The following is a 25620-nucleotide window of genomic DNA, read 5'->3' on the forward strand; positions in this document are numbered from 1 at the left end:
AGCATTTCTTTATGATCCTGCTACATTGTTCTATTTACCGACAGATGTTGTTCCCCCTACACTGGCAGTGTGCCTACATTCCTTTGTGTCCACTGGGTCTCTCCTACGTCCTTAGCGCACCAGTGCCGTTCATTGTTGGTAAGTAGTCTTAAATAAACAACCCTGGATACTCCTCAGTACAAATTATACTGACAATGACGAAGGATAGTCTGCAATAAGAATTTATCTGTCATTTTTGACTACTGGAAAAATACATTTCCAAAAGAGAGATCATGAAAACTTGCTTAAATAGTACTTTGTACATATTAGGTAAATTCAACATATGGCAAACATCTGTAGTCAAAATGCTCCTCAGACCAGAAATGTTGAAATCACAAATTAATCTATGCAAATCTCAGTTTATCTAAACAAAATTGAAAATAGCATAGTGAGAAATAAAATCTGTTTACTGAACTATTTACCTATTGTTTAGATGAGTATTGATTCTTATAGATAAAAACAGAATGTCCATTGAACCCTAATAGATAGATTAAGGTGTTCTATCATCATCACATGTTTGATACATTGTTAAGTTGTGTTGTGTTGTAGGAGTGGACACTCGCTACTTCGACCTGTACGATCCACCGCCGGAGGTCGTCTGTGTAGATCTAGACACAATCGCAATATTTCTGTAAGTATGCTCTTTACTTCCTATAACAAGTTTTATTAGCTCACCTGAATGACCATGGTATCAATTTTTTTCTCATTTCAAAGTTATTTGATCCATTGCAATTCAGCTGAATTATCCTTAAACAGATATACCTGCAGAATATTTTCTCTAATTTAATTATGAAAATGTATTCTTCTGTTACGTTTTGGATTAACGCCAACCTGATACAATTGTGTTTTCCAGTCCTGATGACAAAAAGAACACATCATACAAACAGTTCCCAAAGGTAAGAAATATGACATACTGGTGGAAGATAGACACCAACATCTATTTACTTAAAGAGATAGATGGGAAATTCTTCTCTAGGCACTTTTTACCTTATTTGGTATATTTGTCCGAGGTCAAAGTTCAAACATAAATTAAATAAGTGCGTAGTTGATTAAGATTCTTCATCGATTCTTCCTCAGTTCTATTTGGATGTTGGTTGTACACGTCTACAGCACAACATGGTAACTAGTAATGTCTTTATACCCTCTTATACTTGGCAACAAATTTCTGTGTTCCCTTACAATCTTCACGTCAAATTTATAAGAAATAAGGTATATAACGAGCTATTTGATTTGATCTCCAGGGGGTAGTAATGAAAGTGTTTTTCTTAAAAATATTACAGACTAATGTTGATGGAAGGAAGAATTGAGATAAACATTTATTTTAGTTACATTTAACTCTGTGTTTTAACAGAAAGCTGCCCGTGTCCTGTATAACACTCTACACCGACTGTTTGATGAGCTGTGTGCCCAGCGTTCACACACACACAGCATAGATGAAATCTCACTGGAGATGGCTCCCATAGATCACGACTTCAAACGCAAACGCAAGGAGGTACATACACAATACTACAGCTTACGTATTCAAAATGATAGCTAAACCTGTTCATAGAGATCCTCTTAGAGACAGAAAAATAAACCTGTTCATAGAGATCCTCTTAGAGACAGGAAAATAAGCATGTTTTAGACAGGTGGCCTTTATAGAGAGGTGATATTTAAGACAGATTCTCTGTAATGACAAATACAATGTTCCCTTGTTGCATAATTGTAAACCCAGAATGATGTCACTGTACATGTTTTTCATTGGTGAATTAGGAATAGAGAGGTAATCTGTAAATTAATTTATCTTTCAGACACTGATGGAGCTACAGATTCAGGAGGCCTTCCTGCGGTTCATGGCCTGCGTATTAAAAGGGTACAAACAATACCTAAAACCTATCACCCGTGCTCCCACTCAAAATACAACGGACGCCACATCTCTGTTCGACATGCAAGGTTTGTGGTATACCGTAATGTTCTGTGACTTGTTTTACTTAAATCTTGTCCGAAGAGATGTACCCTGCTGTTGGGTAAGGGCATCTCTTCAGACACTACAACCTTGTATAGCTGTTTCCAGTGTTTAGATGGGGAAAGGCCATGGACCATATATACATTTAAATTTAAACGGCCCATAGCAGTTTCTCTTTATTAGATTTATCAGAATTATTGGATTGCAATAATGAAGAACTGATCTATTCTTATTTAGATTTTCCATTCTTAACTCATTTATCCCTGAAGACACATTTGAACTCTTCCAATTCAAAGGTTTGAATAGTCCATTAGGAAATTTCAGGGGTCAATGAGTAAACATTACTAGTCAAGAATGTCTGAACAAATTTTATGTAAAGGTATTAAAATTCCAATGACAGAGGTTCAAATTGATCTAACTTTAAGTGATATCTCTCCTTTAACCAGGGTAGCATGGTCAATTTTGGATAAATTTATTCAAGACGAACCTTCAATAATTGTTTATTTGATATGTATGTAGCACCTCGCTTTTTATATGTACAATTAAACTTCATTTAGTGAAAATTTGGAATAATTTTATGTACATGTGTTCATGGGAGACAGCTGCCCAATCTTCATTAATGTCAAATTGAAACTTTTTTCTTCAGGGTTTTTGAAGAGTAGAGACAAAGCTAATATTAAGTTTTACAACCAGCTGGTGAAAACCCAGACTTTCATCCGATTCATTGAGGAGCGGTCTTTTGTATCCGACAAAGATGCTAGTCTTGCCTTCTTTGACGAATGCACAGAAAAGGTTTGTGGACATTTTGAAACCATAGATTTTAGATAGATTTAATTCATCATGTATTGATCAAATAATTTGTTCAAATGAATAGGCCAACACAGAAAACAGCAAATTCACTGAAGCATTCAATAGGTTCCTTCTTTATGTTTTACAGAGCTGTGGCATTTAATGGCCTATTATGGCATACTGATGTACTTGGGAGTTTATGATGTCTAAATTAAAGATATGCTATCCTACTCAGATATGTGTCTCTTTTTATAGAAGAGTTCCACACTAAGAAATGATATCTTGTATAAATGGTAATTAGGATTTGGTTAAATAAATTATTGGTACAAAATTATTATATTGATTATACAGTACTTGTAAAATTCCAAATTCAATAGCGTTGATTAAAAGCAGTTCAAAGTAGATCACTCAGAGTCATCTTGTTTAAGGAAACATATATGCTTAAACACATCTCCTCAATGCCATCGCTGAAAGACCACAATTTCAGGTGTGACAAAAGGATATGAAACTGGGGATGAATTACCTTGCTACAGTAACAATAGCTCATTCTTTTAAGATAAATCAAATCTATAAAAAAAACATTCAGGAAAAATTGAAATATTCATGTCCTTGGCCTGTTCTCTTTTTCTTTTTTGCAACAGTTTAACATTAAATGGAAGTCTAATGCAAAATTAATCTGATTTCAGGTGGATGAAACAAAAGAAGAACCAAAGCTCATAGAAATTGATGATTCTCAAAACAGGTAACAAACTTAACTGTAACGTATTATATAATTTTCAGCTCTACAAATACAGTAACTTTACTTTCCATCCTCGCAACTTACACAGAGCTGCAAACTACAATAATTAACAATAAAACTATATGGGAAATCTCATCCTCTATGGTATAGACACGGTTGTAATTGGGAAATCTCGTTCTCTATGGTATAGACACGGTTGTAATTGACTGTCTCAATAGAATTGATTTAGGTCGAGATGTTTCAACAGCTGACTGTTGTGGCTTTGCAGTCTGATTGTCATTTATTTTAGAAATATAGTACTTATAGAAGTCTTTGTGTAAATCTTGAAGAAGAAATGTGTAAATCATGAAGAAGAAAAAAAGCTTGACTGTACAATATTTTTAGGTCACCTGAGCTTTGCTCAAGTGACCTATTCCAATCGCTTTTCGTCCGTCGTCGTCCGTCGTGCGTAAACTTTTACATTTTCAACTTCTTCTCAAGAACCAGTGGATGGATTTTTTTCAAACTTGGTCAGAATCATCCTTGGTAGATGAGGCTTCAAAATTGTAAAATTGGGATTCCTACCCCCACCCCTGGGGCCAGGGCGGGGCCCCAAAGGGAAAATTATCCAATATTTCAAAAATCTTCTTCTCCAGACTCAGAGGTACTACAGTGATTTTCTCTACGTGGAAAGAAAGATCATCAGGGGCTTTACTTAAATTGTAAATTTCAGGACCCCCGAGCTATCCGTTCTCCCTTGGGGAGGGGGTAAAGTTTACTATAGTTTATATAGGGAAATAACACTTTTGGGTATATTTTGACAACTTTCTGTAGGAAATTATTTTTACTTGGTGAGAATTATCCTTGGAGGTAGATGGTTTCAAATTGTAAAATTGAGATTCCTACCCCGACCCCTGGGGCCAGGGCGGGGCCCCAAAGGGAAAATTAATCAATATTTCAAAAATCTTCTTCTCCAGACTCAGAGGTACTACAGTGATTTTCTCTACGTGGAAAGAAAGATCATCAGGGGCTTTACTTAAATTGTAAATTTCAGGACCCCCGAGCTATCCGTTCTCCCTTGGGGAGGGGGTAAAGTTTACTATAGTTTATATAGGGAAATAACACTTTTGGGTATATTTTGACAACTTTCTGTAGGAAATTATTTTTACTTGGTGAGAATTATCCTTGGAGGTAGATGGTTTCAAATTGTAAAATTGAGATTCCTACCCCGACCCCTGGGGCCAGGGCGGGGCCCCAAAGGGAAAATTAATCAATATTTCAAAAATCTTCTTCTCCAGACTCAGAGGTACTACAGTGATTTTCTTTACGTGGAAAGAAAGATCATCAGGGGCTTTATTTAAATTGAAAATATCAGGACCCCGAGCTATCCGTTCTCCCTTGGGGAGGGGTTAACGTTTAATATAGTTTATATAGGGAAATAACACTTTTCGGTATATATTTTATATATTTTCAGCAGAAAATTGCTCAAACTTAGTCAGAATCATCTTGGGTAAATGAGAGTTTTACTTTGTAAAATTAGGATTCCTGCCCCATCCCCAGGGGCTAGAGCGGGGCCCCAAAGGAAACATTTACCAATATTTTCAAATTCTTATCCATTGATGACATGACAAGAATTGAATTTCACTTAGTTTACATGCTGATTTCCACATCACATCTAAACAATAAAATAAAGCTACCAGTATCTATGATATAACTCAGGTGACCGCTAAGGCCCTTGGGCCTCTTGTTTTCATTTCTTTTCTGTTTAAGTGAGAGAACTGTGTTTATCCTGCCACCCGAGCCAGTGGGACTTCCTGAAGGTGTCAAGTACAGGTATGTTATATCTCTCACAGACTCCAAACAAATTGTATTAAGGGTATATGCTACATTACTGTAATATTGATCTCCTTCGCAAACGAGTTTCACTCTAAAAACCTGTATCAATAAAGAAAAAAGAAAACTGTACTAAAAATAAACATGGGGAAAAAATTGTATTGTTTATCAAAGAAAAAAAACCTGTACTAAAATAGAACCTGAGAAAAAAATTGTATGACTGATAAAATAAAAAAAATAAAGCCAAGTTAAAAACTTGGAGCTATTAAAAAGGTATTTCATACACAAAGATAACCTGTTAAACAGGAAGTCAATCATTCAGCTTATTTGTTTGTTTATAAACCAATTGATTTTTAGTCTTTAATGAGCAGGCAGGATTGGCTCATTGCCGAGTGAAAATGTATCGTACAGATCACACATACAAAGGGTAAAGGTCAACTCCACAACAAAACATTTATTAGTAAGGTTTACAAATAATAGTGCAATTATTTATATCTTATTTTAGATTTGATATATTTTGATGTATACACGTGGTGTTACAGCTATAATGGATTCCCAGAACTGAAGCATGAGCTGTTCATGAAGAAAAAAGTGTCCGAGTTATCTCTTCCTTCAAAAGGTCCTGTCTGTCCTAACAGCCCAATCTCTCGGCGCACCAAACAGGAAGTGAGGACGGCACAGAAGGTCTGTATCACAAATAATTACTTATTTCACATGGTTTCTGATATGTGTATTAAGGGTCCTTTGTGGTAAATTTTAGAGGCTTTAAAAGGCCCTTTCCCAAAAAGCAAAATGACAGAATTACATATCTTAGTTTTGTATAAATGAAGAAGGTAAAGGCCCTACAGGAACTAGTTGAACATACTTTTGAAAAAGTTACTCAAGATTGACTTCACAGATATAAGCTTTACTTGATAATTTGCATCCATCAGATGCTTGAAATAATCTTGTAGTAATAAAAGTGGAAAGTTATGCAAAAGGTTGTATCAAACTGGATAAAGTATTGAAGTACTTATTAACCTCTCGACATTATTACATTGCAATTTTTTGACAAAACTCCCATTTCCTGGACTAATTTATGTTTCTTTGTTTTCAGAATGCTGTGCAAAACTCTACTGATCCTATGTTGTGGGCAAAGTAAGTGTAAAGCGTCATCCTATTCTTCCTAGAACAAAAACCAAAGCATTTTGTTTGCTTGTCCTACAAGAAATGTTATAAAAGTAGAAATATATTCAATATGAAAACAAAATTTCATCCAAATTAACAGTATATTGAACTTACATTCATGATAAAAAGAGCTATTTATAGCTTGTCAGTAAAACATCACACAAAGCAGTTCTGATGAGTACTCCTCACGTTCACAATACATCTTTGAGGTTATAACCTCGAAAATGTGGAGACATACTTTTTTATAAGCATCTTCCCTGACGTGTGACCTTGTACATGACTAAACATTTTCTTCAGGTTGGTAAGTAAGGATTATGAAAGTTCTTTTTACACAACCACTAAGAGTTAGTATGTGACGTTTTGATAGCTAGTACGGTATGTATACTGTCACCTTCATCAGACAAATGACAAGTGAAGCGTATGCACACAAAGGTGTAAAATGTGTACGAGTTGTCCACAAAATTGATGTTGATTCAGCTACGCTGTAAGAGTATGTACAACAGTTGTTACATATGTACGGAAATGACTCGATGTGACCTTTTCCCTCCATTGCTCCAGGTGTCTGCTGAGTCACTGCTACAGCCTGTGGTTTATCCACCTGCCAGCGTACGTGAGTGCCTGTCCGTCCAAAAACAAGGCATTGAAGGCAGCCTATGATGTACTACAGAAAATGAAGCTGGCAAAACTCCAACCTCCTGACGAGGTTTGTCAACGTCTTGTTAGAGATAGAATAAATATCATTACACAAAAAAACTCAAGTATTGTCTTTAGACTGCAACAAGCTCCCTTAAAGGGCTATAGTTATCCTAACTTCTAACCACATGATATGCCAAATTAAAATACCAAATTAAAAATCGGAACTTATACATGTACTTTAAAATTATTGAACTTGTACATCAGCTAACAAAATGTACCATAGCGAGGATAACGTAGTCAATCATAAGGCATTAAGGCTGATGTCGTCATCAATATGTACCATAGCGAGGATAACATAGTCAATCATAAGGCATCAAGGCTGATGTCGTCATCAATATGTACCATAGCGAGGATAACGTAGTTAATCATAAGGCATTAAGGCTGATGTTTTCATCAAAATTGTTCATCGGACTTAATGGGGGGAAATCCTCTCAAACGTCTTAGATATGTCATATTTTAAATGTCAGATGATAATAGGATTGTTGATTGGTGTAAATTGAAGGCTGATGATCATGAAGTGTCACTATCATTGATCATAAACTAGGCATACTTCAGTAAGTCTGTGATGTTGATGACCATTTAATCAAAAGATAGCAAGCTCTGTGAATATACACTGTCTGTCAGTGGCCAGAGGGAATAGTGTATTAAAATATCAAGATGTTTATTTTCCCATTCATTCACAACGAGATATGAGCACAAATTCCATTATCTCACTAATATTTATACAAAGTAAAGGAGGAACATAAAGCAGTCTTCGTTTCTCTCTTGAATTCAAATCCTCACAAAATTGTCTTAGAAAGATCAATTAAGTACATAGTTATATGTATTATGTGCTTAATAGCAGTGTCAGCCTTGATGCTGTCCCCATATATTGAAGCGAAACATCTGCCCAAAATATTTCAAAGGCATCTCATATTTCTATATAATATCAGAACCATCGCATGGTTGGGAACTAGCTAGCACTAACATTAATTTACATTATGCTGGATTAACGGTGACTAATCTAACTCTGTATCTGTCCCTGACAGGTGTGTTACAGGGTGATGCTGCAGTTGTGTGGACAGTATAACATGCCGGTCTTGGCTGTCAAGGTACATTCCCAGATGAAGATGGCTGGAGTCCACCCCAACGCCATAACGTATGGATTTTACAACAAGGTAGTTACTCCCTTATCATTTATTAGTCCCCCGACGAGAACGGGGGGGGGGCTATCGTTTTGCGTCTTGTCCTTCCATCTGCTATCTTGTCCGGGCTCTATCTCCTACACTACTAGTCACTGGAACTTTATACTTGGTGTATGGGTTCACCTTGGTGAGGCGGTGTGTCATGTATTAAAAGTAGGTCACTCTGACCTACATTTTGACCTTTGACCTACATCAAAGAAAAAATTTGTCCGGGCTCTATCTCCTACACTTCCAGTTACTGGAACTTCTTGCTTGGGGCATGGGTTCACTTGCATTGAAGAAGAAGCATACATATGCATAGTGTCACCAGATGCAATTTAATAGTAAAACGGTACCACTAACCAGTAAACATTGTTTTCTTACAGACATTACAATAAAGGTTGATACCCCAACGCTATAACGTACCGATATTACAACAAGGTATATGTCATTCTAAACTTAGAGTTATCGCTTAAAAGATTCAATGAGGTACGATAAATTATGTATGTTCAGAAAATTACAATATAATGTTGGTTGTTGCTGGTGTGGTCTTTATATAGCACATATTAACTTATTCACCCCTGAAATTTCATAATCAACTATTCCAACCTTTGAATTGGAAGAGTTCAAATGTGTCTCCAGGGGTAAATGAGTTAATGCCATTGTTTTCAGGTAGGGCTGGAACAGTTCTTCCACCATCCATTAATTAATATATAAACTATAAGCTAGTAACTGAACCATAATTGGATAAATATGTCTTTTGATACTACACTAAACACAAGTTTTTTTGTTTTGATAAGAATACAAAAAAGTTATAAAAGAATACAGCACACCTGTCCTTATACTCTATCTAATATATGTGAACAAACAACTCACCTGTCTATATATTTTGTAGTGTAATGACAGCACATGTGTATTTTGTTAATACCAGGTGAGATGTTTTTCCTATGCACATTGTAGAAATATATCCCTGTGCCAAACAATCACAATGCTATCATACAAGCAGTCAGTAGTGCTGTATACATTGTTGCTGAAAACAACACTTTGGATTAACTTCTTCCCAAACAGTAGCTCGATACTTATAAACTGTTTTAACTTCAGGCTGTGTTTGAGGGAACCTGGCCGTCCTCCAGAAGTCGCGGGGCTGTACTTTGGAAAAAAGTACGGAATGTGATAATTGGTGTTGCTCAGTTCCGCCGCGCCATCCGTCGACGGAGCATATCTATATGTTCCAATTCAGGGAGCGACTATGATCAAATCAGCCGAACTAGTATAGACAGTTTTTTGGAGGACACTGGGGAGAAGCAACACAGTATCATCAAGTCTGACATCGTGGTCTCGGACACGGCGGGTGTTAGCAGTGAGAACCCCACTGTGACGTCGATTATCAGCCAGGAGAGTGCCAGTTCAGGTAGGGACAATATTTAGGAAATGCCTTTATTGGCAAAACCTTCTTATAGACCATTTGGTTTATGGTAATGAAACAGGGATTCTAACTAAGTAAATCTATATTTTCATCTCGCAATTAACAATTGATTCCTTTACTCGGTTTTACACAGGATCAGAAAATGCTGAAAGGAGTTTTATTTTCTGTTTTTGTTTATGTGGACATATTTTGAGCCCACAAATCAATATTGTATGACAAAATATAAATAAAAATTCTCTTGGGATCATTTGAACACTAATCCTATTTAACATCTGTATTTATTTTAATATTTCATTCATTCAACTCAATCTTAATTGTCAAGAAGTTAATAAATTCTAGCTGAATGTCAAGGTTATCTTGAATTCTAGCTTAGTTTCAAATTTGTTTGTGAATTTTTGCAAAATTATATAAGAATTTCATTAAGTAGATCTGAATTGTCAGCATTTTCTTATGAACTTCTTTCAGGAATAGTATCTGACCGTGGCTACAATTCCATGACCTATGATGAAGCTAAAACCATTGTACAAGGGGTGTCAATGACAATCCTGGAAGACAAGGAGCTGGGCAAAGTAAACAAGGATAACAAGTCTTCTCTCCGCTTCACTCTGCCACGGAAACACAATTCAGTTCGGACATCAGGTTCCCACTTTTAGCTATTTTTTTAATACTACATAGTAATCTTATCATTGTGTTGTACAAATTTCATGGTGTTTATTGTTTGTATGACACTGCCTATGATTTCAGTATGGTTTTTATATCAAATTGTTGGCAGGAGATAAGAATTGGTGATCATACAGTGAATAAAGTTCCAACAAAACCCACCGGATGTTTAATCTCTACAGAGTAAATATAACCACTAGACATGGCAAGTCACAGCACCATCTGCCTTTTGTATTGATAATATCAGGATTTGAATATGTTTGCATTTTGACCCTCTAAAGTGATCACGGTGTGGAAATTTTCATGTTTGTAATACATAGTTTTCAAATCTATATATTCATTTAGAATCTTAAAATAAATATTGGCCATTTAATATTTTCACACTAATTTACTAACAAGAATATTTCCACATGGCAACAGTTCTTCTGTTACAGTATCGGTATTGTGTTTGGTCAAATGCTTTGTCATTAGAATGTTATGATCTATTAAAATGGTAATTTAAATGAAATTAAAAGATTGTTAAAAAGATTTTATTACTCAAATATTTTTTCTTAGGAAAGAAAGACCTTGAGTTTCCTGCCAGTGATGCTGACCCGACAGCATTCCGATCCCGAGTCGGAAGCATTGTACGGAAATCCCTGGGCAGTATTGGAAGTATTGGTAGTCACGAGACATTAAAAGGCAGTCTAAGTAAGTTTTATAAGCTGTACGTACTGTTTACATGTAATAACATCTAGAGAAAGCACGGTAGTCTAATGGTAGGACGCCAAGCTCATGACCGAAGGGTTGCAAGCCACTTCAAGGCACTGTGTTGTCTTTTTGAACCTCAAATTATTATTATCATAGAGTTCAAAATAAAATAGCCACACCAGGTACAAAGGACTCCACTTCACGCGTGACTTACCTTATTGTGAAAAGCTAGAAGTAGGTGATTTAATTCCTAGCATATCACTTAATCTTCTGTATCATTCTTGTTGATGAATTATATATCACAGGACATCATGTCATTTTGATGTATCGAATACTCCTTTGACATATAATATCACGTGTGACATCAGAATTAAGTCTATGAAAGTGACATCGTTGCAATGGGACATCACTTTGACACCATGCATGAAGTCAAGATGGTGACATCGTTAAATAATGTCGGGCAAAACATATTCTTTTTGCAAATATTTACATTTTGGATTTTATTTTCAAGAATACTTCTTTTTTAATTTCAGTGAGTTTGTCATCTACTGGATTAATCATGGTGAATGAAAGTGTCCAACCTAATGAATATCAAAGACAGTTATCCTTTGAGAACAACAATGGAAAGAGAAAGCGCCACAAGAGTGCTGGCGATTACAACAAGCCTCGTTCTCATAGTGTGAGCGAGAACTGGCGCCCGCGTCACGTCAGCGGAGAGGACCGCCTTTTCCTCAAATTCAGTGAACTGGAAGGGAAGCACAGTGATGACGACATATTTGAAGTGGAGCTTGATAAACCTGAGGATAGTGGTCTATCTGACGAGGCACGGACTAGTGACGACACAAAGGATAGTGGGGTAGTGCTAGATGAGTGTCGTGTGCAGGTTAGTGACCATAATTATACTCCGACTAGCTCGGCCAGGCCTATGTCTATCCCTATAGATATGAAATCGTCTTCCATGTCCAACTCGGTCAGTGCACCGGAGACACTTGACTCGTCCCCTATACTACATTCCATTGGTACCCCCGTAACAACAAATGACCCCCTGGGTTTGTTCATGGACAACACTCAAAATATACCCCCTTCTGATTCTCGGTCCATAATTTCCAGTGAGACTAATGTGACATTTTCCCAGTGTGTGTCACCTCAGTATGAGATTAATACGCTGCCAGAATCTAGTGATAAATTTGATTTTAACGAAACTATTTCAAGTTCTGGCATCACTGCTCACGAGTGCAATATTGGTGAAGAAACGACAAGGACTAGATCAATCAGTGAAAATAAAACTGTGTTTTGTCTGGGTTCAGCACAGAGCTTAGATGCTGTTAGTATCACAAGTACTGGTTCCCAGCCTCTTTCCCCAGTGGAAAAAATAGGAAAGAGGTTGATGGATATTGGGAGAACAAATAGTTCTCCAGGATCCCTGGACAACGTGGAGAAACCTGGGCGTGGATTTTGGCCTGTTAAGGGCTATTTACAGTCTTTATCGTCCTCTTTCAAAAAATCTAACGATTCCTTGGATGAGAAACAAGAATCTAGTCAAGCCACTACCCCAGACACCCGTGGGCAGCGAAAAGTAGGAAGTTTTCGAAAGCATAATGAGCGCCTGAGTGGTGCATTAAAATCTGGATTTGGAGCTCTTGCTAACAAGTTCAGCGAGATAAAACAGACAATGAGTACTCCGACAAAGATGGGTTCGAACTCGTCACTGTCACATACAGGTGATAACGATAGCCTACACAGCGAGGATGGACTCACACACCACCACAGGGGGGCGCTGGATGTACCCCCTAGGAAGTCTGCCATGGGATCAGACAGGGATCTGCGGCGCGGTGATGCACACGACGAATCCAAAGATACCGCCACTGCGTTGCCCGTTGGTACGTAACAATCATATCACACGACACTGATCATATCTAAATTTCCTCTTATCAATATATACATGATAAGAGAAGAAAATCATTAAATATGGCTCAAGGTACAAGTATATATACCAAAACTAAATTGAAGTCAGTGTGACACGAAAATGACACAAAAAAAAAAAAATCTCAAGAAGACATTCTCCTGTCCATTGGCTACTACACAGCTCTTCATATCTATTTATAGGACACTTGTTGACATATTTCCCCCCAGCAGTGTGACTGAGGGCTGTTCCAGCTACATGTACAAGAGGTGGACAGGCACCTTAATTGATATGATTTAGGTGTACGAGTGTTAAATTTGTGAAGCAGGGGGTATAATGGTTTTGTTTTTTCTGTCTGTCACACTCGTTGTAATCACCTTAAGGGTTGTATTTCTTAAGATTTTAATAAAACTACACAGGTGTGTAACCACAGACGGTAGACAAGTTCAAGTATGGGCATGATCAGTCCAAGGTCAAGGCCATGATCATTATTACTATATCAATTTGTTTGTCACTCATCCTATGGACAATTGTTAAATTCACTTGCCTGATGGCAAACTCGACTCATCAGGATGGACAGACAAGTGTTTTTTCCCACCTCAGACACATTATGTTCATTTTTGCTCTAGATTTAAGAACTGCTGTCGGTAAATGAGGATGCAAATAAAGCCAAGGGAATTAAGAAGTGGCATTCTTGTGCAGAGCTGTTATATATTGGTATAAATATAACTGTCAGAGAAATGATATAATATTACCATATACAGGGGTATTATACTGTAATATTACAGTATAACTATATAAACTACCATACAGGGGTTATTATATAACAGTATAACACTATATAAACCCACCATACTAAGGGTGTTACGGTATAACTATATAATATTACTATATACAGGGGTATTATACTGTGGTATTACATTATAACTATATAATATTACCATATACAGGGGTATTATACTGTGGTATTACAGTATAACTATAAATATTACCATACAGAGGGTATTATATAACAGTATTGCAGTATAACTATATAAACCCACCATACAAAGGGTGTTACGGTATAACTATATAATATTACTATATACAGGGGTATTATACTGTGGTATTACAGTATAACTATATAATATTACCATATACAGGGGTAATATATAATGGTATTACGGTATAACTCTACATAGTATTACCATACAGGGGTAATATATAATGGTATTACGGTATAACTCTACATACTATTACCATACAGGGATAATAAATAATGGTATTATGGTATAACTCTACATAGTATTACCATACAGAGGTAATAAATAATGGTATTATGGTATAACTCTATATAATATTACCATACAGGGGTAATATATAATGGTATTACGGTATAACTCTACATTATATTATGGTATAACTATACAGGGTATGAAAAAGGGGTATTACGGTATAACTATTCAGGGTATTATAAAAGAGGTAATTATGGTATAACTATATACTTTTTACGATACATGTCTGTATTTGAATATTGTAGGAAGTTTCTTGCCATCTTCGTCATTCATGGAGCAGTACATTCCACTGAAGGAGTTCGGAGAGCAGAAGTCGGTACATTTCGCGAGCTTGGCTCCATCACTAAATGACATCGCCATCGAGACGGAGATCAGCAGTTGTTGTCGCTGTACACGGTGTAAAGCTCTGTTGTACGACGAGGAAATCATGAGTGGCTGGTTGGCTGACGACTCCAATCTAAACTCAACGTAAGCTTCTCAGTATTTTGCATTAAGATTCGTGAACGATTTTACGGACAATCTTTAAATGATTTGTTCTATATAACGAAAAGGTCCAGGGTAATGATATTTTGCCAGAAGCATGCGTGGTTGGAAGACTATAAACTCTGTTCAACCTACTGTCTTTGTTCATCATTCAAGGTCACAGGCGTCATATGTTTAAATCTTTTAATAGGTTCTTATGAATCAAACACTGATATTCTGCCTGTAGTTGTATTTTAGTCCACTTTTAAGATTACAAGTGTGAGATTAATACCAGTTGAGCAATGCAGGTCCATTGGGCCTCTTGTTTAACTTGCACTGTCAGTTTTAAGCTACCAAGTCATCATGCAGTACATTTTGTCTTTGATACCTATACCTCAGTTCAACATTAATGTTTGGTTTGTTTCCCCTTTACTTACCCAAATCTTAAAAACCATAGGTACAAGTAGTTAAGTGATTTGTTTTACTTTTCCAATGAGTGTTACAAGTTACAACTAATGAAAGTGAAACAGGTCGAGTTGCAGAAAGCAAAGCTTGGTTCTTTTACAATAATTATTGTAACCATTTTTTTTTTTTAAACTTTCGAAGGAGAACTCCTGTAAAATGATTTTAGATATTTTTATGGGTCAGTATAGTTATAAGAAAACATTGATTTATTTCAGGCTTCAGAAATGTATCAAATTTATAATATATTGTATTTCTTCTACTTGTGTAGGTGTGTATTTTGTCAGACAAAGATTGTACCGCGACTACAGATTTATGTAAAGGTAAGAGTGAGATAGAAGTATTTCAGTACAACACATATTTAAGTATGATAACAGATCCCCCAAGGAAGGGCTAAAAATGGGAGACAGATTGCTGGAAGTTGACAAAATCATAAATTTAAAGTAAATAGAAAAACATTAATCATAGTCTCTCTAATATAAACAACTTACCCAGGATTTTCGTCTTTTCCAGAGAACGTTATAATTTGTGTAAGACACCTTGTTTAAACTACACCATACACATGTATACAACTTGTACTGTCTTACGTTTGATCATTACTAGTCACAAACTTTTAAATATCTTGTTTGAACCACAATTGAGATAGAAATAAGATATTTATAAAACAGCTTTTTGAAATAGAAAGGCTTTACTTTGTTAACATCCAGTAAGAATATGAGCTATATATATGTTACATTGACAAGCTCCACTTTTACGAAGGAGTCTAAAATATGACCAATTAGTCTTTCTTTAATTGGTTATCTAGACTTCGTTAGTTGCTGACAAATTTTAGATGACACAAACATGCATTGATCTCAATTTCTTAAGGAAGAATTCAGTCAATCTGGGGTATTTTCAAGTGGGTGTTTAATGCATTGTGCGTATTATTCTCTCTTCCCTTGCTACAAACTTATCTTTTACATTTTCTGAAAATCAAATGAGCTGTACGTGTATAAATAGCATTTTAGTGATTAGACTATAAATGCATCTGCTATATATTATTGGCTCAAACAAAATATAACACTTTTTGATTATTCTAGTTATTATAATTTCCTTCCATTATTGGTATTTTTTGAAAGTACAAAACAGTTTGTAAACTAGAAAAATAACAATAATGCTTTGTTGGAAAATAACAATAATGCTTTGTGTTTTTTAAATATTAATATTTATTATATTGCTGAAAATCTGCAGGATTCTTTTTAAATGATGTAAATTTGCGAAACAGTTTAATTGATAACCCTTGACAAAAATATAAGTTAAATGTGAATGTATTGATATTACTTGTTTATATCAGGACTGGAGAGATCATCACAGCAATACAGTTATTGACGACATGGACGTGAACGACCTTGTAGACAAAGTGGAAGAGCACCATATGCGACCGAGAGACCATGACGGAGACTCTGTGTCGGAGACTTCCACAAATGATCCCTGGGTTCTCCAGGACAACTCGTCATTGGGAAGCGTAGAAAATAACAACTTTTTCTTCCCCGGGGAAGACAGTCTGGACGGCGATGGTCATGCCAGTCCCATCCAGTCTCATCGCTCCGCACGGAAGGACGCTCATCTGGCAGAGGCTGCTCTTTGCTCAAGTCCATCAGGTAATCTTATTAGTGGTTTAACAGTGTCTAAACAGAACTTCAACTTGACCAGTTATTATGTCTAATAGAATCTTCACCTACCCTTGAGAGTGCGAGAAAGAAATCTCCAACCCGAGGGGTGATTTATTTGGTTGTCCAACCCGAGGCTCTGACGATGGTTAAACAACCAAATAATCGTCTTGAGGGTTGGAGATTTCTCTGTTTTTATACGCCCGTCAAATTTGACAGAAGTATTATGGTATGGGGTTGTCCGTCCGGTGTAAACTATAGTTTGTCCGGCAATCTCCTCCTACATTTTTTGACCGATCTCTTTGAAACTTGGTATACATTATAATCATGATAAGAAGTTGTGTCTCCATTAAAAGAATTTTGATTCGACAATTTTTCCGAAAGTAATTGTCCTTTGTTCATTTCAGTATTTGATTTTTTTCCGGCAATCTCCTCCTTCATTTTTCAACGTAACATGATATGATGTTGTGCCACCCTTAAAAGAATTTCTATTCCACGATTTTTGCAAAAGTTATTGCCCTTTGTTCATTTCAGTATTTGATTTATTGTCCAGAGATTTTCTTCTACATTTTTTATAGCATGTCAGCTAACCACTCTTAGAATGATGCATATCTTATTTCAATGTAAGAAAGTATATAACACTATATGGCATTCGACGGGCGTATATTGCACTATCAGTAGGTCACTGTGACGTGGTAATCTCTGTAATTGCTGTGACCTATTTCGAGTGATAATTTCCGAGTTTATCCTGAACTATTATTGTTCGTTATAGGTACAAGTGGTAGCTCCGAGTTTGACGTTACGTCCCGTCGGCGGTGTACAAGTGAATGCCTGACCAGTGCCACGGATATGATGTTTGGCACCTCGTTTGACTCCATGGATAACTTCCAGAGTCAGTTCATACGCTCCCCACTCAACATCTCCATAGAGGAGGATAATGAGCTACCGACCCGGCCGTCAGATCTACCGGAGATGAAGAAGGATTTCATGGAGAGGCAAGTACTCCTACATTGATTGGTATTCCAAAAACAAACAAAAATATATGTTCTGTGTAGATATTGGAACAGTATTCATTTTGATTTGATTCACAGGGAACTGGACCTCTTAAGCAGATAATCAAAATTGATTTGTAGATTGTGAAGTGACAAGTGAATGTTTATATTTTAAATTCTTTGATATCTGTCCTCATGCATGGGTGTTAAGAATGTTTAACAAGCAAGACGGAGCAAGGCAAATTAAAATCACAGTGCTGTTTAGGCTTGCTGTTTAAGATATTTTGGCGTTATCAGTATGGATATATCTGTAAAAATATAGCATTTATTGAACCTACAAATTCACGATATCATCTTTTCCCCAATCGAAGAATGAATTAGTTTGAAATAATTGCATCTGTTCATTGTTGATACTGTTGTCGTATTATTGTAGATTGTGATTCTATTACCATTGGCTTAACCTGTTTGTGTACATGTTAACTATATGTGTGGTTCGTGTACATGTTAACTATATGTGCCGTTTGTTGTGGTATATGTTAACTATATGTGCCATTTGTTGTGGTACATGTTAACTATATGTGCCGTTTGTTGTGGTACATGTTAAATATATGTGCCGTTTGTTGTGGTACATGTTAACCATATGTGCCGTTTGTTGTGGTACATGTTAAATATATGTGCCTTTTGTTGTGGTACATGTTAACTATATGTGCCGTTTGTTGTGGTTCATGTTAACTATATGTGCCGTTTGTTGTGGTCCATGTTAACTATATGTGCCGTTGGTTGTGGTCGATGTTAACTATATGTGCCGTTTGTTGTGGTATATGTTAACTATATGTGCCGTTTGTTGTGGTATATGTTAACTATATGTGCCGTTTGTTGTGGTATATGTTAACTATATGTGCCATTTGTTGTGGTTCATGTTAACTATATGTGCCGTTTGTTGTGGTCCATGTTAACTATATGTGCCGTTGGTTGTGGTCGATGTTAACTATATGTGCCGTTTGTTGTGGTATATGTTAACTATATGTGCCGTTTGTTGTGGTATATGTTAACTATATGTGCCGTTTGTTGTGGTACATGTTAAATATATGTGCCGTTTGTTGTGGTACATGTTAACTTTATGTGCCGTTGGTTGTGGTACATGTTAGCTATATGTGCCCTTTGTTGTGGTACATGTTAACTATATGTGCCGTTTGTTGTGGTCCATGTTAACTATATGTGCCGTTTTTTGTGGTACATGTTAACTATATGTGCCGTTTTTTGTGGTACATGTTAACTATATGTGCCGTTTGTTGTGGTTCGTGTACACTATATGTGCCGTTTGTTGTGGTACATGTTAACTATATGTGCCGTTTTTTGTGTAACAGGGGTACGACGTCCATGGACCCCATCACTGTGCCATACCTGAGTCCTTTAGTGTTGAGAAAAGAGCTGGAGAACATACTTAATAGCGAGGGAGATATGTCTATCAGCGTAGACGTCTTCCTTGACGAACATCCCATAATATTCTGGAACCTGGTAGGAACCTTTACTGTTACTGCTTGTCCTTATATCACAGACTGAAGTATTGGCTGATGTTTATGTGTAGATTTTGTTTCTCATTAAAGAAAATACTCTTCATTAGAATTTCAATAATAGAAATAAATGTTTAATCAAAAATTGTTTAGTTATAATAGATGTGTCAAATATGATATAACATTATAACACTTCGTTTAGAACAGTGGCAGCTCTTTATTGATTTTTACATAAAAACATATAATTTGATGAGGAATGAAACACCAAGGACTGCTCTGGATCATACACTATCTATACAAATCTGATTAGAGGTCAGAGACATCCCAGCACATCAGAGTTCAAATGCTCTGAAATGGATGCTAAAATTAAATTAAAAAATTGAGGAAACTTTTGATGTTAATAATGGGACATGTAAAAGATAAAATAATGAATATGAGTTTGGCAGTGCTTAAAATGTAATATTTGAAATATTCCTTTTATAATAATCAAAAATATGAAATCATTAAGTTGTCTGGAATTTGACTATTATCAAATTCTTTTTTATCTGTCTAGGTTTGGTATTTCAAGAGGATAGAGGTACCTAGCCACATGCCTGGATTATTACTGACAGCTAAATCTACTAACGCTAAACCAGTAAGTATTTATTTCTTCTGTACCTAAAGTTCTCACTCATAGGGAGACACTTAACACAGGCTAAACTGTGAATCAGTAAGATCCTATTTATACAGGTGAACCGTCAGTAACACAGGCTAAACCGTGTATCAGTAAGATCCTATTTATACAGGTGAAACGTCAGTAACACAGGCTAAACTGTGAATCAGTAAGATCCTATTTATACAGGTGAAACGTCAGTTATTGCTTGCTTCACAAGCAATTTTATTTATTTTTCGATAATATCTGATTATATCTGATAATATTGATAATATCTGATAATATCTGACAATATTAATTATATCTGATAATATCTGATAATATTGATAATATCTGATAATATTGATAATATTGATAATATCTGATAATATCTGACAATATTGATAATATTGATAATATCTGATAATATTGATAATATCAGATAATATTGATAATATCTGATAATATTGATAATATCAGATAATATTGATAATATCAGATAATATTGATAATAGCGGTCCCTTTCAAATATACAGTTCAACCATTTCAACCAGCTGTACCTGAAAAGGAAACGACTGGCTCAGATCTGAACTGAGGCTGACCTCGGGAATATTTGGCATGTGCACATCGAGAAGTCCCGATATACCTGACCAAAATTATAATGCTGATTATTACTAGTTTGCATTATTTCTTCATAAAACAAGGTCAATTCACCATTTATTAGCTCACCTGGCACGAAGTGCCAAGTGAGCTTATGCCGTGGTGCGGCGTCCGTCGCCCGTCTGTCGTCCGGCGTCAATATTTTACTTTAAACGACTTCTTCTTAATAACCGAAAGGCCTAGGGTGATGATATTTGGCCAGCAGCAAACTGGGATGAAGGGCTACCAAGTTTGTTCAAAAAAATGACCTTCATCTATTTTCAAGGTCACAGGGGTCAAATATGTTGAAAACTTTAAACAACTTCTTCTCAATAACCAAACTGCCCAGGGAGATGATATTTGGTCAGTAGCATGCTAGGGTGAATGGCTACCAAGTTTGTTCAAATGAATGACCTTCAATTATATTGAAGGTCACAGGGGTCAATTGTCTTAAAAAACCTTTAAACAACTTCTTCTCAATAACCAAAATGCCCAGGGTGATGATATTTGGCCAGTAGCTAGCTGAGATGAAGGGCTTCAAAGGTTGTTCAAATAAATGACCTTCTCCCATATTCAAGGTCACAGGGGTCAAATATGTCAAAAACTTTTAACAACTTCTTCTCAATAACCAAAATGCCCAGGGTAATGATATTTGGCCAGTAGCTAGCTGAGATGAAGGGCTACAAAGTTTGTTCAAATGAATGACCTTCACCCATATTCAAGGTCACAGGGGTCAAATATGTTAAAAACTTTAAACAACTTCTTCTGAATAACCAAAATGCCCTGGGTGATGATATTTAGTCAGTAGCATACTAGGATCAAGGGCTACCAAGTTTGTTTAAATGTATGACCTTGAATCATATTCAAGGTCACAAGGAGCAAATATGTTTAAAATATTTCAACAACTTGTTCTGAATAACCAAAAGGCTCAGGATGTTGATATTTAGTTAGTAGCATATGCTGGGATCAAGGACTACTATGTTTGTTAAAGTGAATGACTTTGACTTATATTCAAGGTCACAGGGGTCAAATTTGTTTAAAATCTTTAAACAACCTCTTATGAATAACCATGGGTCCCAGGATGTTTATACTTTGCAAGTTGCATCCTGAGATGAAAGCCTATATAATGTGTTCAACATAATGACTTTGTTCGACTTTCAATCACAGGGGTGAAATGTTTAAAAAAAAAATGACCGGGTCTTTTGAACGAATTTTAATCATAAATACTGATATTTTGCCTGTAGCTTTATTTTAGATCACTTTTAAGGTTACAAGCGTGAGTTTTATACCAGGTGAGCGATGCAGGCCCATTGGGCCTCTTGTTTATAGTTTGGGATTGTTATGAAATTAGGTGCACATGTGAATGAAGGCCATATTGTCCTTCATTTATTGCTATTTATTTGTTACAAATCTTCGAAACTGGGCATTTTAGCTCTGCCTAAATTTTGGTACAGTTCTGGTCTAAATCCTTTCATTTATTTGGGAATATTTCTACACAACCTGAACCGTTTCTACGGAGATATGTAAAGGCGACCATGGTAATATATGTCACTGCCCCCTGGAAACGTTAGGAACCAGTGGTAATACAAGTTGTTTATAAACAGAAAATTCCAGTGTAACTGTAATACTCGATGTATGTCTCACTTGATCCTTTCTGTTTCAGGTTAAGTCCACAGCTGTGTACACGAGTCAACACGTGTTGATTCGACCTCTGTGGGACAATATTCGTATACATGATGAGGTGGGACTTCCTATGTACAAGCTCTGGAATGAAGGTAAAACTCTTCCCTGTGGGACTCCAATGTTCTTACTCAAGCTGGTATTGGAAGAATATTCTTGCGTTTATAATCCCTGCAACATACTAAGTACAGTGGGACCTGGTTGTCAATCCTTCTGTCTGTAGCACAATTTTGTCTTTACTACTCCTGCTTCAGTGCAAAAAAAAATCAATAAAAAACTGCACACCCATTTTTTTCCCATCACACAAACCTGTGAATAACATGCTGTTTCTGTTTTAAATACAAGAGTTATTGCCCTTAATTTATGTAACCAGGAGTTTTGCAATTTGCTATATACAGTCGAACCTCGTTATCTCGAACTCGTATAACTCGAAGTATTTCATCGGTCCCGGCCAAAACTCTTCTTAATCTTAGTAATAAAAACTTGGATAATTCGAACTCTGAAAACTCGAAAAACTTGGATATCCCGAAGTGAAACATAGGTCCCAACAACGAAAATCCTACATAAAAATATCTCCTACCTCGAAGTTTCTTAAGATTCACAAGTCTATCATATATTCTTTAATTATTTGATGCATATTAGACGCAGTGCTACGGTAAACATCGTTCTAAATGAGCAGCTTACGCTCGGTCATAATTACTTCTATTTAACTTTATGGCATTAAAATGTGATTGACTGTAAAAACACTTTGTTCAATTAAGAAACAAACTTCATCAATGTTGATTAACAACAATTAATACTCACTGCGAGCCCATAAACAATTTGAATGGCACTTTATTTACACTAAAGCTGCCAACACATTCTAACCGGAAAATGGGTCACAGTGTGCGGTCATGCGTAAATAAGCTCCACAGTAAAAATCACAACCTAGGACTGGTTCGCCAGTTTATATTTTTACAGGAGCTTGTATGGCACCGATAACTAATTGAGAGATTATAGGAACAATACGATAATTATTGTTAAATACGTCGTGTTGAGGAGATGTCAAGTGTCATTGGAGTCTATCAATGTGGATATGTTTCCTGATTAACTCATACCCATTTTTGGAATGTCGAAATCAACTGAGCAATCCAACGTGTACGCTCCAGTACAGTGATTTGTGTAAAGACTAGCGCACTTTCATTTCCGCATTGATATTTCTATCAGCATAGCAAGCATGTGTGTTTATTGTAATATTAATAAATTAATTAATATGATTATGAATAAGTTGTTATTTTATATTTTATATAATTATCTTTTTGTCATTTATCCGACTGTTTAAATACGTTGATTGTCAGAGAAATCAATGACATATATAGCCTCATACTGTTACCAAGCTTTATGCCAAACATAGGAACTCGCTTAACTCGAATACTCGGATAACTCGAAGTTTCCCAACGATCCCGTCGACTTCGAGATAGCGAGGTTCGACTGTATAAACTTTATTTATTTTAACAACAATTATGAAACAAGTTATTTCAACTTATATTAATCATCCTTGTTGGCCCGGATAATGGTGCGTGGGGGGTCTTAGTGTGGTAGGAAACCGGAGTGCCCGGAGAAAACCCACGTAGTCGGGGCAGGTGACCCCAACTTTTTCACGTCCGATCGGGGAATCAAACCCCGGCCGCCTTGGTGAAAGGCAAGTGCACTATCCACTGCACCACACGACCACTGCTATTTTGCAATTTGCTACTCCTGAAGTTTAAAGAAAAATTCAACATAGCTTTACAAACCTCTTACCTGTGAGATGAGCTTGTTCACATGTGACCACCGAAGTATTTCAGCCCCTTTCTAAAGAGTTATGGTCCTTGATGTAAGTATGATCCTTTATTTTGAAATTTGTACTTTCAGGTCACAGTTCCCATACTGTAGATGCCTTGATTACAGAGCAACAGCTATTTAACAGAGCGTAAGTATAAGTGTAACACAATATATTCACTGTTTAACCAGGAGTTTGTGTCCACAGGATCATGATGCAGTCTCAGCTCAAGTTCTTTCTTTATAATGGCTCTTTTTCAAGTGTAAATGATATGAATACAAATATTGTCATTTCGTGTTTTTTCACTAATTTTGGGACTTCTGTAAAGCAAACTTTCAATTTATCGAAAGATGAAATTTGACCCCAAGTGTTGGACATTTTATAACGCACCTGTTAACTTAACTTATAGAAACTTTGGAAATGTCACATTTGCTGGATAAGTTACCCTGGGATTTGATGTTTAGAAAATAGCAGTTGATTAACATTGAAAATATGGAAATTTTCTTTAAACAAGAGGATGTACCATTTCTTTGAAACACAACATAAAATTGTAAATTAAATTTTCTGTGTATTTTATTTCTACAGAACACTCCATCAGATTATTACCAATATTCAATGTAATGATGTCCTGTCACCCATCAAAATGATTGGGAACTGTCGGCGGCGTCACAGACTGCGGAGACCTAAATACAGGAGTTTGTATCGTGAAATGTTATTCCTGGCCTTTACTGCGTGTGGCAGGGAAAACATAGATCATGGTAAGTTAATATGGCAATATAGTAGGTCTGTGTGGCAACATGGTAGGTCTGTGTGGCTGCATGGTAGGTCTGTGTGGCTGCATGGTAGGTCTGTTTGGCAACATGGTAGGTCTCTGTGGCACCATGGTAGGTCTGTGTGGCAACATGATAGAAATGTGTGGTAACATGTTGGGTCTCTGTGGCACCATGGTAGGTCTCTGTGGCACCATGGTAGGTCTGTGTGGCAACATGGTAGGTCTGTGTGGCTGCATGGTAGGTCTGTGTGGTAACATGTTGGGTCTCTGTGGCAACATGGTAGGTCTGTGTAGCAACACGGTAGGTATGTGTGGCTGCATGGTAGGTCTGTGTGGCAACATGGTAGGTCTGTGTGGCTGCATGGTAGGTATGTGTGGTAACATGTTGGGTCTCTGTGGCAACATGGTAGGTCTGTGTAGCAACACGGTAGGTATGTGTGGCTGCATGGTAGGTCTGTGTGGCAACATGGTAGGTCTGTGTGGCTGCATGGTAGGTAGGTCTTTGTGGTAACATGTTGGGTCTCTGGGCACCATGGTAGGTCTCTGTGGCACCATGGTAGGTCTGTGTGGTAACATTTTGGGTCTCTGTTGCAACATGGTAGGTCTGTGTAGCAACATGGTAGGTATGTGTGGCTGCATGGTAGGTCTGTGGGGCAACATGGTAGGTCTGTGTGGCAACATGGTAGGTCTCTGTGGCAACATGGTAGGTTCATGT

General features: G+C 36.6%; 1 protein-coding gene across 2 annotated transcripts in view; it reads left to right on the plus strand.

Moving 5' to 3' along the window:
• The window catches only part of LOC110447941 (C-myc promoter-binding protein-like), a 39866-nt gene that overhangs the window by 8441 nt on the left and 5805 nt on the right, over window positions 1-25620 (plus strand). The window contains exons 12-36 of one of the 2 annotated variants that reach the window (XM_021493932.1): window positions 45-138; window positions 589-670; window positions 893-935; window positions 1391-1531; window positions 1830-1971; window positions 2631-2776; window positions 3460-3515; window positions 5262-5324; window positions 5867-6008; window positions 6421-6461; window positions 7050-7194; window positions 8216-8344; window positions 9452-9761; window positions 10242-10415; window positions 10992-11126; window positions 11660-13006; window positions 14549-14771; window positions 15499-15550; window positions 16561-16867; window positions 17649-17871; window positions 19236-19386; window positions 19936-20016; window positions 22316-22427; window positions 24226-24283; window positions 24719-24891. In XM_021493932.1, coding sequence (XP_021349607.1) covers window positions 45-138; window positions 589-670; window positions 893-935; window positions 1391-1531; window positions 1830-1971; window positions 2631-2776; window positions 3460-3515; window positions 5262-5324; window positions 5867-6008; window positions 6421-6461; window positions 7050-7194; window positions 8216-8344; window positions 9452-9761; window positions 10242-10415; window positions 10992-11126; window positions 11660-13006; window positions 14549-14771; window positions 15499-15550; window positions 16561-16867; window positions 17649-17871; window positions 19236-19386; window positions 19936-20016; window positions 22316-22427; window positions 24226-24283; window positions 24719-24891 — 4570 coding nt within the window. The remainder of the gene's footprint in view (window positions 1-44; window positions 139-588; window positions 671-892; window positions 936-1390; window positions 1532-1829; window positions 1972-2630; window positions 2777-3459; window positions 3516-5261; window positions 5325-5866; window positions 6009-6420; window positions 6462-7049; window positions 7195-8215; window positions 8345-9451; window positions 9762-10241; window positions 10416-10991; window positions 11127-11659; window positions 13007-14548; window positions 14772-15498; window positions 15551-16560; window positions 16868-17648; window positions 17872-19235; window positions 19387-19935; window positions 20017-22315; window positions 22428-24225; window positions 24284-24718; window positions 24892-25620) is intronic. The other variant, XM_021493934.1, reaches the window with a different exon arrangement.

Source organism: Mizuhopecten yessoensis, unplaced genomic scaffold (genome assembly GCF_002113885.1).
Source record: "Mizuhopecten yessoensis strain PY_sf001 unplaced genomic scaffold, ASM211388v2 scaffold3689, whole genome shotgun sequence".
In the NCBI taxonomy this organism is placed as follows: Eukaryota; Metazoa; Mollusca; class Bivalvia; order Pectinida; family Pectinidae; genus Mizuhopecten; species Mizuhopecten yessoensis.